Genomic DNA, 16,850 nt, shown 5'->3' with positions numbered 1-16,850 from the left:
CCTTGCCTTTGTTGCTCCTCCCTCATTGCTCTTTGATCTTCTCTTATTTCTTGAAGAGTGAGGGCGTGTTCATGGTGTTCCACCCTTAGTTGTTCCACATTATGGCTCAAATCTTCCAAGGAGGTGCTAAGTTGCTCCCAATAGTTGTTGGGAGGAAAGTGCATTCCATGAGGCATTTGTTGATGATGCACTTCCTCATGTTCTTCTTGAGGGCCGTGAGGAACTTCCCTTGTTTGCTCCATCCTTTTCTTGGTGATGGGCTTGTCTTCTTCTATGGAGGCATCTCCATCTATGATAACTCCGGCTGAATAACATAGATGGCAAATGAGGTGAGGGAATGCTAGCCGTGCCATGTATGAAGGCTTGTCAGCTATTTTGTAGAGTTCATTGGCTATGACTTCATGAACCTCTACTTCTTCACCAATCATGATGCTATGAACCATGATGGCCCGATCCACAGTAACTTCAGATCGGTTGCTTGTGGGGATGATGGATCTTTGAATGAACTCCAACCATCCTCTAGCTACAGGCTTGAGGTCCAGTCTTCTTAGTTGGACTGGCTTGCCTTTGGAGTCTACTCTCCATTGGGCGCCTTTCACACATATGTCCATAAGGACTTGGTCCAACCTTTGGTTAAAGTTGACCCTTCTTGTGTAGGGGTGTTCATCACCTTGCATCATAGGCAAATGAAACGCCAACCTCACATTTTCCGGACTGAAATCCAAGTATTTCCCCCTAACCATTGTGAGATAATTCTTTGGGCTTGGGTTCATACTTTGGTCATGGTTTCTAGTGATCCATGCATTGGCATAGAACTCTTGAGCCATGAGAATTCCGACTTGTTGCATGGGGTTGGCTAAGACTTCCCAACCTCTTCTTTGAATTTCATGTCGGATCTCCGGATACTCATTTTTCTTGAGCTTGAAAGGGACCTCATGGATCACTTTCTTCTTTGCCACAACATCATAGAAGTGGTCTTGGTGGCTCTTGGAGATGAATCTCTCCTTCTCCCATGACTCGGAAGTGGAAGCTTTTGCCTTCCCTTTTCCTTTTCTTGAGGAAACTCCGGCCTTGGGTGCCATTGATGGTGAATGAAAAATAAAAAGCTTAGGCTTTTTACCACACCAAACTTAAAATTTGCTTGTCCCCAAGCAAAAAGAAAAGAAGAGTAGAAGAAGAAGAAGAAAATATGGTAGAGAGGGAGAAGAGAGGGTTCGGCTATGTGGGAGAATGTGGGTTGTGTTGTGTGAAAATGGAAAAGAAAGAAGGGTATTTATAGGGAGGGGGGAGGGTATAGGTTCGGCCATGTTGGGTGGGAAAGGGTGGTAAATTGAATTTGAAAGTAGTGGGGGTAGGTGGGGTGTATGGGGAAGAGGGGTATGATGTGAATGGTGAATGGGGTAATTGGGAAGAGGAATTGAGGTGATAGGTGAAGGTTTTTGGGAAGTGTGACATTGAGAATGAGATTTGGATTAGAAGAGTGTGATTAGGATTAAAAGGAATGTGGTAGGTGGGGATCCTGTGGGGTCCACAGATCCTGAGGTGAGGATCCTGTGGGGTCCACAGATCCTGAGGTGAAAACAAATACCATTCTTTCACCATATAGGCATGTAACATGCCTTGATGCATCATTCTGGCGTTCAAACGCCCATTGATGCTAGTTCTGGGCGTTAAACGCCCATGTATGCATGATTCTGGCGTTGAACGCCAGTTTCATGCTTGTTTCTGGCGTTCAGCGCCAGATTGTCCTCTGTGTGCGCATCCTGGCGTTAAACGCCAGGTTGTTGCTTGTTTTGGGCGTTCAACGCCAGAATGGTGCTCTGTTCTGGCGTTGAACGCCGGCCAGATGCACCTTCTGGGCGTTGAACGCCAGCCCGTGCGTCCCCAGGGTGAAAAAATTTTTTCTTCTGTTTTTGACTCTGTTTTTAATTTTTTTTGATTTTTTCGTGACTCCTCATGATCATGTACCTAATGAAACACAAAAATAACAAAGAAACAAAATAAAATAGAATTAGATAAATAAAATTGGGTTGCCTCCCAACAAGCGCTTCTTTAATGTCAATAGCTTGACAGTGGCTCTCATGGAGCCACATGGTGATCAGGTCAATTTAGTGTGTAGTATTCCCAACACCAAACTTAGAGTTTGGATATGGGGTTTGAACACCAAACTTAGAGTTTGGTTGTGGCCTCACAACACCAAACTTAGAGTTTGACTGTGGGGGTTCTTCTTGACTCTGAACTGAGAGAAGCTCTTCATGCTTACTCTCTTCTGTCACAGAGGGATGGCCATGTGCTTGAAACACAAGGTAGTCCCTATTCAATTGAAGGACTAACTCACCTCTGTTGACATCTATCACAGCTCCTGCTGTGGCTAGGAAAGGTCTTCCTAGGATGATGCATTCATCATCTTCCTTCCTAGTATCTAGGATTATGAAATCAGTAGGGATGTAAAGGCCTTCAACCTTTACTAGCACGTCCTCTACTAATCCATAAGCTTGTCTTATGGACTTATCTGCCAATTGTAATGAGAACAAGGCAGGTTGTACCTCAATGATCCCCATCTTCTCCATTACAGAGAGTGGCATAAGATTTATCCCTGACCCCAGATCACATAGAGCTTTTTCAAAGCTCATGGTGCCAATGGTACAAGGTATTAAGAACTTGCCAGGATCTTGTTTCTTTTGAGGTAGAGTTTTCTGAATCCAAGTGTCTAGTTCACTAATGAGTAAGGGAGGTTTACTTTCCCAAGTCTCATTACCAAACAGTTTGGCATTCAGCTTCATGATAGCTCCTAAATATAGAGCAGCTTGCTTTCCAATCACATCTTCATCCTCTTCAGAGGATGAATATTCTTCAGAGCTCATGAATGGCAGAAGGAGATTTAATGGGATCTCTATGGTCTCTAGATGAGCCTCAGATTCCTCAGGATCCTTAATAGGAAACTCCTTCTTGCTTGAGGAACGTCCCAGGAGGTCTTTCTCACTAGGATTTTCGTCCTCCTCCTCCTTTGTGCATTCGGTCACTTTGATTAAATCAATGGCCTTGCACTCTCCTTTTGGATTCTCTTCTGTATTGCTTGGGAGAATACTGGGAGGAGTTTCAATAACTTTCTTACTCAGCTGGCCCACTTGTGCTTCCAGATTTCTAATGGAAGATCTGGTTTCATTCATGAAACTGAAAGTGGCCTTTGACAGATCAGAGACTATGTTGGCTAAATTAGAATTGTTTTGTTCAGAGTTCTCTGTCTGTTGCTGAAAAGATGATGGATATGGCTTACTATTATTCAGCCTTGCACGTCCACCATTGTTAAAACCTTGATGGGGTTTTTGTTGATCCTTCCATGAGAAATTTGGATGATTTCTCCATGTTGGGTTATAGGTGTTTCCATAAGGTTCACCTAAGTAATTAACCTCTGCCATGGCAGGGTTTTCAGGATCATAAGCTTCTTCAGAAGCTGCCTCTCTATTACTGTTGGATGCATGTTGCAATCCATTCAGATTCTGAGAGATCATGTTGACCTGTTGAGTCAACACTTTGTTCTGAGCCAATATGGCATTCAGAGCATCAATTTCAAGAACTCCTTTCTTCTGAGGTACCCCATTGTTCACGGAATTCCTCTCAGAAGTATACATGAACTGGTTGTTTGCAACCATGTCAATGAGTTCTTGAGCCTCTTCAGGCGTTTTCTTCAGGTGAATAGATCCACCTGCAGAATGGTCCAATGACATTTTCGAAAATTCAGAGAGACCATAATAGAATATATCTAATATGGTCCATTCTGAAAACATGTCAGATGGACATCTCTTGGTCAGCTGCTTGTATCTTTCCCAAGCTTCATAGAGGGATTCACCATCTTTTTGTTTGAAGGTTTGAACATCCACTCTCAGCTTGCTCAGCTTTTGGGGAGGAAAGAACTTGTCTAAGAATGCAGTGACAAGCTTATCCCATGAGTCCAGGCTATCCTTGGGTTGTGAATCCAACCATACTCTAGCTCTGTCTCTTACAGCAAAAGGGAAAAGCAAGAGTCTGTAGACTTCAGGATTAACTCCATTTGTCTTTACAGTGTCACAGATCTGCAAGAACTCAGTTAAAAACTGATAAGGATCTTCAGATGGAAGTCCATAAAACTTGCAGTTTTGTTGCATCAATGCAACTAGTTGAGGCTTAAGCTCAAAGTTATTGGCTCCTATGGCAGGAATGGAGATGCTTCTTCCATCAATCTTGGATGTTGGCTTTGTGAAGTCACCAAGCATTCTCCTTGCATTATTATTATTATTTTCGGCCATCTCTTCCTCTTGTTCGAAATTTTCTAAAAGGTTGCTTCTGGATTGTTGTAATTTAGCTTCTTTTAATTTTCTCTTCAGAGTCCTTTCAGGTTCTGGATCAACTTCAACAAGAGTGCCTTTGTCCCTGTTCCTGCTCATATGAAAGAAAAGGGAACACAAAAAAAAGAAAGAAGGAATCCTCTATGTCACAGTATAGAGATTCCTTTATGTTAGTAGAAAAAGAAAGGGGTAGAAGAAGAGGAATGGATTCGGATTTTTGATGAAGAGGGGTGAAGAGAAGTGTTAGTAATTAAATAATTAAATAGAGGAAGAAAAGAGAAGAGAGAATTCGAAAACAATTTTTGAAAAGGAGTTAGTGATTTTCGAAAATTAGAGATAAAATGTAATTAAAATTAAAACATGAAATAATTAATTAATTAAAAAGAACTTTTTGAAAAAGAGAGAGATATTTTCGAAAATAGAAGAGGAAAAAGTAGTTAGGTGGTTTTGAAAAAGATAAGAAACAAACAACAAGTTAGTTAGTTGATTGAAAAAGATTTGAAATCAAAATTGAAAAAGATAAGAAGATAGTAAGTTAGATAAGATATTTTAAAATCAAATTTGAAAAAGATAAAATTTTAAAAAGAATAAGATAAAGAGATAAGATAAAAGTTTTAAGAAAAAGATATTTTTGAAAAAGATTTAATTTTTAAAATTACTTAACTAACAAGAAACTACAAGATAAGATTCTAGAACTTAAAGATTGAACCTTTCTTAACAAGAAAGTAACAAACTTCAAATTTTTGAACCAATCACATTAATTGTTAGCTAATTTTCGAAAATTACATATAAAGATAAGAAAAAGATTTTGAAAATATTTTGAAAAATAATTTTTGAAATTTTCGAAATTTAAAAAAAAATGAAAAAGATATGATTTTTGAAAAAGATTTTGAAAAGATAAGATTTTTAAAATTGAAATTTTGACTTGACTTGTAAGAAACAACTAATTTTGAAAATTTTTGACCAAGTCAACCCAAAATTTCGAAATCTTGGAGGGAAATAAGGAAAAGATATTTTGATTTTTTTGAATTTTTAAATTATGAAAGAGAAAAACAACAAAAATACTTTTATGCATGAAATTTTTAGATCAAAATAATGAATGCATGCAAGAATGCTATGAATGTCAAGATGAACACCAAGAACACTTTGAAGATCATGATGAACATCAAGAACATAATTTTGAAAAATTTTTGATGCAAAGAAAACATGCAAGACACCAAACTTAGAAATCTTTAATGCATGGAAAATATGAATGCAAAAATGCACATGAAAAACAACAAACAACACAAAACAAGAAATCATCAAGATCAAACAAGAGGACTTGTCAAGAACAACTTGAAGATCATGAAGAACACTATGAATGCATGGATTTTCGAAAAAAATGCAAGAAAAATTTTAAAAGCATGCAATTGACACCAAACTTAAAAATTGACTCAAGACTCAAACAAGAACACAAAATATTTTTGGATTTTATGATTTTCTAATTTTTTTTTGGATTTTTTTTTTTATTAATATTTTCGAAAATAATGTGAAGAAAAACGAAAAATAAAAAGAAAAATTTTGAAAAAGATTTTTGAAAAGAAAATTACCTAATCTGAGCAACAAGATGAACCGTCAGTTGTCCATACTCGAACAATCCCCGGCAACGGCGCCAAAAACTTGGTGGACGAAATTGTGATCACTTGTTATTTGTTTATAAAGGATGTTTACTCTTAGGGCACTGTTTATTTTCTTCACAACTCCGTTCAACTAACCAGCAAGTGTACTGGGTCGTCCAAGTAATACCTTACGTGAGTAAGGGTCGAATCCACAGAGATTGTTGGTATGAAGCAAGCTATGGTCACCTTGCAAATCTCAGTTAGGCAGATTAAAATAGTTTATGGGTTTAAATAAAATAGAAAGAAGAAATACTTAATAAAAGGGATAGAACACTTATGCAGATTCATTGGTAGAGGTATCTTTTAAGTATATACAGCTGCTGCATGGCTCAAGCACGCCTGCTCTCCTACTGCTTCTACTCAATCCTTCTTACTCCTTTCCATGGCAAACTTTGTATAGGGGTTCACTATCAGCTGTGGCTACTTTCATTCCTCTCGGGGAAATAACCTGCACGGCTGTCACTCGCACAGCTAACCAGTCTGGAGGCATCACCCATGGTTGATAGCTACATCCCATCCTCGCAGTGAAAGCTATGCACGCACTCTGTCACAGTACGGCCAATCACCGGTTGGTTCCCGCTCCTACTGGAATAGAATCCCTCTTTTGCGTTTGTCACTAACGCCCAGCAGGTTAAAGTTTGAAGCACGTCACAGTCATTCATGAACGGAATCCTACTCGGAATACCACAGACAAGGTGAGACTTTCCGGATTCCCAGGATCCTACTCGGAACACCACAGACAAGGTTGGACTTTCCGGATCCAGATGAATGCCGCCATCTATCTAGCTTATACCACGAAGATTCTGTTGGGGAATCTAAGAGATACACATTCAAGCTTTGTTGCATGTAGAACGGAAGTGGTTGTCAATCACGCGCGCTCATAAGTGAGAATGATGATGAGAGTTATTAGCTCATCACATTCATCATGTTCTTGAGTCCGAATGAATATCTTGGAATAAGAATAAGATAGAGAATTGAATAAAAGAAAATAGAACTTCATTAATCTTTGAGGTACAGCAGAGCTCCACACCCTTAATCTATGGTGTGCAGAAACTCCACCGTTGAAAATACATAAGTAAAAGAAGGTTCAGGCATGGCCGAATGGCCAGCCCCCTAAACGTGATCAATGATCTCCTAAGATGAAGAATAAAACAAAACTGAGACCAAAGATGATTGATACATTAGTAAATCATCCTATTTATAATAAACTAGCTCCTAGGGTTTACATGAGTAAGTAATTGATGCATAAATCCACTTCTGGGGCCCACTTGGTGTATGCTTGGGCTGAGCTTGATCTATCCACGAGCTGAGGCTCCTCTTGGAGTTGAATTTCGAGTTATGATGTGCTTTGGGCGTTCAACTCCGGATTATGACGTTTTTCTGGCGTTTAACTCCAGAAAGGAGCGTGTACTTGGCGTTCAACGCCAGTTTGCGTCGTCATTCTTCGAATAAAGTATGGACTATTATATATTGCTGGAAAGCCCTGGATGTCTACTTTCCAACGCCGTTGAGAGCGCGCCATTTAGAGTTCTGTAGCTCCAGAAAATCCATTTCGAGTGCAGGGAGGTCAGAATCCAACAGCATCAGCAGTCCTTTTGTCAGCCTTTTTCAGAGTTTTGCTCAAATCCCTCAATTTCAGTCAGAATTTACCTGAAATCACAGAAAAACACACAAACTCATAGTAAAGTCCAGAAATGTGAATTTAACATAAAAACTAATGAAAACATCCCTAAAAGTAGCTCAAACTTACTAAAAACTATATAAAAACAATGCCAAAAAGCGTATAAATTATCCGCTCATCACAACACTAACATACTTGCCTACAAACTTACCCACTATTTGAAATGTCAGATAACAATAATTTCCTAAATATTGAGAAATAACTATCCACCATTATAGTGAAAGAGTTATAGAGTGATGGTCAAACCACCATCCTAGCTGTATAAACATCCCATCGAACACAGTATCTTTCAATCCTAATTCACTTAAACCTGCCTAAAATTTCTGTTAACTAAAGTATTGGAGTTTCTGTTAACTAAAGTATCGAAGTTACAAAGTGATGATCAAACCACCATCCTTATTCAAAGAGCATAGATGGCTTTGCCTCCTTGAAAAGATGTCGGAACCCTCATCAAAAGGAGTTTGAACCTCATGTCTAAGCGCAAATCACAATAGTTCCATGTAATCCTTAGAACACTAATGATTCATTAAAAAGACAAAAATTTAGCCCGAAAGTTAATTACTAAAGTCCCAAAGTGATTGTTGAACTTGACGCTAGGCATCCAACTATTCTTTTAAATTCAAATTGCACCAAAAAGGACCCTAAGATGGGCCAATGTGACCATGTTAGTCTCTAATATATTTTTTGTTAACAACTTGCTGACGTGGCTTGAGGATGTGAGTTGTTAGCAACATATGTCACATTATGCATGATTTGGCCATGTGCCATATGATGACAGGATGATCCTTGACACGTGACATGTTGATGTGGGTATTTGTGTCATGTGTCATAATACTATTTGTCCATGTATCATTAATGACCTACGTTATCAAGTCACATCAATATACTGTTAATGAAAAATAGGTTAAAGACTAACATGAGTTACGTTGGCCAATCTCAGGAAAATTTTTTGTGCAATTTAAATATTAGTGATAATTTTAGTGCACACGCCAATCTAAAAAAACACTTTGAACTTTTTCTCCAAAAGTTAATATTTTAATCCAAAGTATTCTTCTTTCTTCTTTTCTCTTTTTTTTTATTTTTTTGCACTGAAGATAAAAAAATTGACAAAAAATTTTCAAAATGAAAAAGTACCATTAAACGACCGTTATTTATTTAAGAATATGAGGAGTTTGTGAGCTTTTTAAAAAGAATTCAATTTTCATGTATTGTTAGTGTAAAGTAGTTTTACATGTATATCTAATTACATAATGATATATTAATAAAAATAATAATATTTTTATATTGACCGCATGAATAGTCATCTAAAAAAATTATAATTATACAGACACGGACCCAAACATCATGGTGGGGGGGGCACTTGCCCCCACTCTGATTTGATAATTTTAAACAATTTTTTATATATATATATATAATATGATATGCCCCCATTTTAAATTTTAAATGATCCCACTACAAATAAACTAAGCTCAATTATTAAAAGCCCCAAATTCATTTTATCTTTCTATTATTTTGACTATTAATTAACCTAATTATATTTAGTCTTCTTCTATTTTCAAATTCTAGCCGTCACTCATTTATTCTCTTAAACCCTTTTCTTAGTTTCATATTTTCAATCTTCTTTTTCTATTCTTTATCTAGTAGTCATCTTCGCTTCATCAAAAGGTAAATTTTAAATTCTCTATTTTGTTTTATATAGCTCTCTATGACTCTATGTATCTTTCAATTTCATTGTTTATCTTTTTTATATTTTTAATTACAAATTTTAATTCAAATAATTATAATTTAGGTATTAATCTATTTTTTATTCTCTTCATGAATTTATATATTTTATTTTATTCTCAATTTAGTGATTCTTATTATTTATTTATTTATCTTTCGTTCTATTCTATTATATGTAATTATATTGCATATAAATTTTTAAAGTGAATTGATCACTCCATTAGTCTCTTCTAATAAAAAGAAGTTCTTAAAATTCAATGTGGAAAGTCTGGTAGCTGATCCTGGACAACGACCCAAAATTTCAAATTATGATCCAAATGACAGGGATGAAGTTAGACGAGCTTATTTGTAAAAAGGTCCTTGTCAACCAAGAGAACATGATTTTCCACTAACATATTTTAGAACTTCTCTCCGTAGATTTAATGCTGATTGGTTTGATGAATTTGGCAATTGGTTGGAATATAGTATTTCATAAGATGCTGTCTTTTGTCTCTGTTGCTATCTTATGAAACCTGATGGTGCGAGTGGTGATGCTTTTGTAAAAGAGGGCTTTTCAAATTGGAAAAAGAAGGAGCGATTACAAACACATGTTGGAAATCATGATAGTGCTCATAATCAAGCTCGAAGAAAATACGAAGCACTCATGAAGCAAAAGCAACATATTGAAGTTGTATTTCAAAAGCATTCAGATCAAGCTAAAAAAGATTACCGAACTCACTTAACAGCAACAATTGAGTGCATTAGGTTCTTATTGCGACAAGGATTGGCTTTTCGTGGTGATGATGAATCGCACAATTCAAACAATCAAGGTAATTTTTTGGAGCTTCTTGACTTTCTTGCTCAACATAATACAGAGATTGATCGTGTTTTCAAAAATGCTCGTGGAAACCTTAAACTAGTAGCACCTAAAATTCAAAAAAGATATTGTTAGAGCTGCTGCAAGTGAAACTACTAAAGTTATTATTGATGATCTTGGAGATGATTTATTTGCTATTTTAGTTGATGAAGCTCGAGACATTTTTGTTAAAGAGCAAATGGCTGTTTGTTTGCGGTATGTGAATAAAGAATGGATTGTAATGGAGCGATTTCTTGGCCTTGTCCATGTTTCTAGCACAAATGCGTTGTCGTTAAAAGTAGCTTTGGAATCTTTATTAGCAAAGCATAGTTTAAGCTTAGCAAGAATACGTGGACAAGGTTATGATGGAGCTAGTAATATGCAGGGAGAATTTAATGGCTTAAAAAGTTTGATCTTGAAAGAAAATACTTGTGCTTTTTATGTTCATTGTTTTTCTCACCAACTTCAATTAGCACTTGTGGTTGTTGCAAAGAAACAGGTTGAAATTGCACTACTTTTTAATTTGCTTGCTAGTTTGTGCAATATTGTTGGAGCTTCTTGTAAACGTAAAGACATGCTTCGTGAAAATCAAATGCAAAAGACAATTGTTGCATTACAAAACGGAGATGTTTCTAGTGGGCGTGGCTTAAATCAAGAAACAACATTGAAAAGGACAGGTGATACTCGATGGGGCTCACATTATGGTACAATACTTATCTTGATTTTTATTTTTTCTTCTGTGGTAGAAGTTCTTGAAGTGATTGAGGAAGATGGAAATAATCCTGAATAAAGAGCTAAAGTATGTCAATTATTGAATCATATTCAATCCTTTGAATTTGTATTCAATTTACATTTGATGAAAAGTATATTAGGAGTTACTAATGAGTTGTCTCAAGCTCTACAAAAAAGTGATCAAGACATTATAAATGCTATGACATTGGTTAAAGTGTCCAAGCAACGATTGCAAAGTATAAGAGACGATGGTTGGTCCTCTTTGCTCAATGAAGTTTCACTATTTTGTGATAGTCACAATATTCTTGTTCGAAATATGAATGACATATTTGTAACACAAGGAAGATCAAGGCGCAAAATCCAAAAAGTCTAAAACTTGCATCATTTTCAAGTTGAATTATTTTATCAAGTGGTTGATAGACAACTTCAAGAGCTCAATAATCGTTTTACAGAGGTAAATACCGAGCTACTTCTTTGTATAGCTTGTTTGAATCCAAGTGACTCATTTTTTGCATTTGATAAGGAGAAGTTGCTTCGTTTAGCTGAATTTTATCCACATGAATTCTCTTCTACTCAACTTTTGGCACTTGATAGTCAACTTGAGAATTTTATATTGGATATGCGTCTTGATGATCAATTCTCAAATATAAATGGAACCAGTGGACTATCTCAAAAATTAGTTGAGACAAAAAAGCATGTTGTTTATCCATTGGTGTTTCTTCTATTGAAATTAGCTTTGATTCTACCTGTGGCAACGGCATCAGTTGAGAGAACATTTTCTGCTATGAATATCATAAAGAGTCGACTTCGTAATCGAATGGGAGATGAGTGGTTGAATGATTGTTTGGTTACATATATAGAAAGAGAGACATTCAATCAAGTTGATAATGAAACAATTATTCAACATTTTCAAAATATGAAAACAAGAAGAGAAGTACCTTCAAGATTTGAAGCTAAGAAAGTTAGCGGCTAATGTAATTTTTTATTTTTTTATTTGAATAATTAATGTGTATTTTTATATTTTTAAATTCAAATTAATATATCTTTTAATAGTAATGTGTATTATTTTTGCCCCGCCAACATAAATTTTTTGGGTCCGTCACTATAATTATATGAATATGAATGTGTAAAATAATTTTACATTATTAGTGTATTAAAATCAAACTCTTCTAAAATATAAATTGTGATATATATAACTTTTAATCATGGTCACTTTGTATTTTGATGATATAAAATTCTAAAGAGAATTCTTTTGATTAGATAATATTTTAATACTTCAATTTCTATTCAGCAATTATTAGTTCAACTTTTTAAAATTTATTAAATCACGTGATGTAAGTGATTAAGAATAAACTAATGTCTGGAGTAAATTTGGATAATTAGTTTTATTGCATATAAGGTATTAATTATAATTAACTTGAGGATTTAATTTGTATACTAATAAATACTTATTTATAAGAAATTTTAAATATATTTGTAACATCTGGATGATGAATAATAAATAATAAACTTAAGTTAGTGCAATGAATTACGAATATCGAATTTAACATATTAAAATTAAAAAACATATTCTTGTAACATGTTTTTCTATAATAAATTATTCATCTAAACACACTTTTAAAATAATCATTTGCACACTTTTTTTCTTAAAAAAATTATAAAATAAGAGGATATTTATATTTATTACAACCTAAAATTAAGTGATCCAACTTTTGGGATTTTTTTAATTTTTTATTATATTTTATAATTTAATAAATTAAAGACTAATTCATTTTTAATATAAATTCCATTTGCAAACAGCAATTACTATCTAATATTTGTATAAAATGATATTCAAATTTTCAATATTTATTTAGTCAGACGAATTCATTAGTTATTGAAAGAGTATAGAATACCAAGATATAAATCTAGCAATTGTTACCAACAATAATTAAAAATAATTAAATATAATTTTTTATATCAATTAGAAATTTAATGGGGTTCATTATATAACATTTTGAAAGAATAAGGAATGATAATCGTGCATGAGGCTTAATCACATCAATAACAAAGACTGCGTTGCAACCCATCATGCAACCCTAATCTTCTTTATCGTCGTCAGCCGTGTCTCATTCATGGAACTTTTTTAGTCATCGGGACGCTGCTATTACCGTTCGACGGTGACTATCCCTTCTCCCGGATCCCACTTTGTGGCACCACCAGTCCCGTGGAAGAGAATTGCGACATGAGTGTATGAAGGTGTCACGCAACCCTCTTCTCCTCAACCATCTCCATTAATCTCCCTGACCTAAAATTTTTCACGTCACCAGGAATTTACAATCACTGTTCGATTTGTGACGTAGCCTCTTTCACGCGAAGCGATTTTGTGACACCACGATTTTCTTGAGAGATAAAGTCATCATATGCACCTTTATCGCACCCCATAATAGATGTTGTTGTTGTCGTGGATGCACATTGAGCCAATGCGTTCCACCTCCGTTGAGCCATAGCCTTCCACCTCCATAGGATCAAGGTGAACAGCCCTCAAAGACCACTGGCAACGTGAACAGCCACTCGCATTGACAAATAGTTTTTAAAATTCATAGAAGAAAGGTGTATGTGTCTCCGTTGAAGGCGAGTGGACCACATTACGTCGATGGATCCATCAATTTGTGAAGAAGCATCGTACAGTACTGCATATGATGTGAGTGATCATTCTAATTCTACCTACGTTAATATCCCGTCTCTGAGTGAAGATGACACACAACGTGTGGACAAGGTAATTTGTGTGTGATAAGTGAATATCTTATACCCTTTTTCACCTCATTTTCTAGTTGTTTTTTTAGTTATATTTTATTAAGTTTTATTATATTTTACTGCAAAAATTCTCTTTGGATGCTACTTTGAGTTTTAGTAGTGTTTTTATGATTTTCGATATATTTCGGGCGAATTTGGCAGAGTTTGGTATAACAACAAAGGATAGTAGATGTTGTCAACCCTGACCTTCTTGAATTCGAACAAGCATAACTTAAGCTAAAGAAGTTCAAATGACGCGATCTTAACGGCGTTAGAAAGCCAGCTTTTAGAGCTTTCCAATGATATATAGTAGTCTATACTTTTCTTTCGAAATCACTGCCAAAATTGGCGCTAAACACCGAGTCTGGTGTTAAGCACCCAAGAGGGACAGAACCAGCACCCTTTCCCGATGCTAAACACCCATTTGGCGCTTAACGCCAGCAAGGGAGCTTAGAACGCACTAAATTCGACCCCCTTGGGGAGTTTAAATGCCCATTATTGAAGTTAAACACCCTCAGCAGCCCGAATCACTCCTCTTTGGGCCTCTCAAGTAGATTTGGCACTTCTTAGCTTATTTTATTTTTTTGAAATTTTTAATTAAAAATAATATCTTTTAGGTTTAGTTTTAGAGATTTTTATTATAAATAAGGGACTTCCTTCCTCTTGAGGATTACATCCCCAGGAGGGGATCCAGATACAGGTCTTCTTTACTTTTTGAATTATTTTTTTCTGTAAGTCATGAGCAACTAAACCTCCTGGTTAAGGTTAGAAGCTCTGTTTATTTTTATGGATTAATATTATTACTTTTCTATTTTAATATATGTTTGATTCAATTCTTAGGTGTGTTTTCGTTCTTAATCTAAATGAAACTAGGTGGAACGGAAGTATGATCCTTTTTCTACATGAGTACTTATGATACTCTGACCAAGATCGCTTGAGCTACAGCTAGAAAACATTCCTCCTAAACTGTAAATTATCTGGCCTAATTTGGATATGTGACATATAATCTAGTTAGCCTTGGGATAATTGTAGTTTTTGTGGCGCTAAACTAGTTTTCTGAACTTCATCCTCTAATCCGAAAAGACTAACCTTGTTTGTGGCATTTTAGTAGGATTGGAGGAGATTAAATTGCTGAGGAATTAGGATTTAATCACTTATATTTTGCGTTCATTGTTAAAGTAGTCGGTAAGAGGTATTAATCTGGAAAGATAAACATCTCCGTGGCCTTAACTGTTTTCTTCTATTGATTTTAGACCAATCTTTACTTGCTTTTCTTATTTCATTGCTTTATGCGTTTACACCAGCAACCTTCTTTTACTATTTTCCTGACTAAGTCTAACAAAATAGCTATTACTTGCTCAATTCGACAATTCTCGTGGGATTGACCCTCACTCACCTGAGGTATTACTTGGACGACCCGGTGCACTTGCCGGTGAAGTTGTGCGAGTTCTAATTTCACGCACCAAGTTTTTGGTGCCATTGCCGGGAATTATTTATGATTGATAACTACCGGTTGTCTTGTTGCTTAGATTAGGTACTTTTATTAGTTTTTATTTAATTAATTTTCCTTTTTTATTTTTGATTCGTATTTTGTTTATTTTCTCAAATTTTTGAAAATTTATCTTAGTCGTCTTTTTCTTTTTTTTTCGAACTTTGTTTTCAATTTATTTCAAATTTTAAATTTCGTGTCTTTTAGTATTTCCTTTTTTTTCTTGATTTTCAAAATTTACCTTGTTTGTTTTCTTAATTTTCGATTCTTATTTTATCTATCTTTACCTTATTTTCAAATTTCTTTGCTTCAAGTTATCTTATTCTTATTTAATTTCAAATTTTAAGTTTGGTATCCCGTTAGTAATTTTTTTTGGTTTAATTAATTTTCTTTTTAATTTTCAAATCATATCTTGTGTATCTTTCTTGACTTTCAATCTTTATCTTATTTATCTTTTCCTTGACTTTCGAAATTTATTTTAGATATTTTTTATTTAATTTCAAATTTTAAGTTCGGTGTTTCTTTAGTTTTACTCTTTTTCTTTTTGAATTTCAAAAATTTTTAAGACCTTTTATTTCTAATTTTCGAAAATTTTAAATTAAATATTCCATCTCTATTTCCAAATTTTTCCTAGTTAATTGTTTACTTTATCTTGCTTTATTCAAATTTTTAAGTTTGGTATTTCTTTAGTGTTTTTTCTCTCTTTTTGAATTTCAAAAATGTTTAAACCCCTTTTTTTCTAATTTTTTAAAATTTTTTGAAATTTTTAGTTATTTTTTTTATTCTAACTTTTTTATTTGTTTTCAAATTTATATAAAAAAACTTTTCCTTTCTAATTTTTGAAACTTTTAAGACTAATTCTTGTATTCTTGTTTCGAATTTTCTTGTTAATTGGCTACTTTATTTTAATTTTATTTCTTTTGGATATCTCACTGGGAGCTCTCTAAACCTTGACATAGAGACTTCCACTTTTTCTTGTCTCTTGTTTGTACAAGAACTCTAAAATTATTATGGATCCAATTGGCAATGCACAACCCAGAAGAACCCTGGAATCTTACACAACTCCCGCTCCTTATTTTTATGGAAGTAGCATTAGTATACCTACTATTAGAGTAGATACTTTTGAGCTCAACCCACAGTTGATCTTCCTAGTGCAACAAAATTGCCAGTTTCATGGACCCCCATAGGAAGATCCCAATAAATTTATCTCTGACTTCCTGCAGATCTATGATACTGTAATGACCAATGGAGTAGATCCTGAAGTCTACAGGCTGATGTTTTTTCCATTTACTGTGAGGGATCAAGCAAAGGATTGGCTTCACACCCAGTTCAAGGGGAGTTTGAACACTTGGGATAATGTTGCTAACAAGTTCCTGAACAGGTTCTTTCCCTCGTGGAGATTGACTAAGCTAAGGACAGACGTTCAGACCTTCAAGCAGGAAGAGAGCGAGTCCCTCTATGATGCTTAGGAGAGGTACAAGCTAATGCTTAAGAGATCCCCCCCGATATGTTCTCAGATTGGGTCAAGATAGACATCTTCTATGAAGGTCTCTCTAAGATGGCCAAGAGATTATTGGATCACTCTGCAGGTAGTTCTCTGCACATGAAAAAGATACCCGACGAGGCAGATGAG

General features: G+C 35.0%; 1 protein-coding gene across 1 annotated transcript; it reads left to right on the top strand.

The window, feature by feature from the left end:
• The first annotated feature begins 9,891 nt into the window (after positions 1-9,891).
• On the top strand, positions 9,892-11,926 carry LOC130975241 (uncharacterized). The gene is made up of 4 exons (XM_057900060.1): positions 9,892-10,195; positions 10,308-10,898; positions 11,094-11,284; positions 11,477-11,926. The coding sequence occupies exons 1-4, from the start codon at positions 9,892-9,894 to the stop codon at positions 11,924-11,926; spliced, it is 1,536 nt and encodes a 511-aa protein (XP_057756043.1).
• Positions 11,927-16,850: the final 4,924 nt, after the last annotated feature.

Source organism: Arachis stenosperma, chromosome 4 (genome assembly GCF_014773155.1).
Source record: "Arachis stenosperma cultivar V10309 chromosome 4, arast.V10309.gnm1.PFL2, whole genome shotgun sequence".
Lineage (NCBI taxonomy): Eukaryota > Viridiplantae > Streptophyta > Magnoliopsida > Fabales > Fabaceae > Arachis > Arachis stenosperma.
The sequence above is the reverse complement of the archived record's forward strand: the minus strand, read 5'-3'. Positions and strand labels throughout refer to the sequence as shown.

Excerpts from the sequence above, each read along its gene's own strand:
- LOC130975241 (XM_057900060.1), top strand. The coding sequence starts at position 9,892 with ATGAAACCTGATGGTGCGAGTGGTGATGCTTTTGTAAAAGAGGGCTTT. Across the intron at positions 10,196-10,307 it reads GCACAATTCAAACAATCAAG|ATATTGTTAGAGCTGCTGCA; the intron begins GTAATTTTTTGG and ends AATTCAAAAAAG. Across the intron at positions 11,285-11,476 it reads GAAATATGAATGACATATTT|GAGAAGTTGCTTCGTTTAGC; the intron begins GTAACACAAGGA and ends GCATTTGATAAG.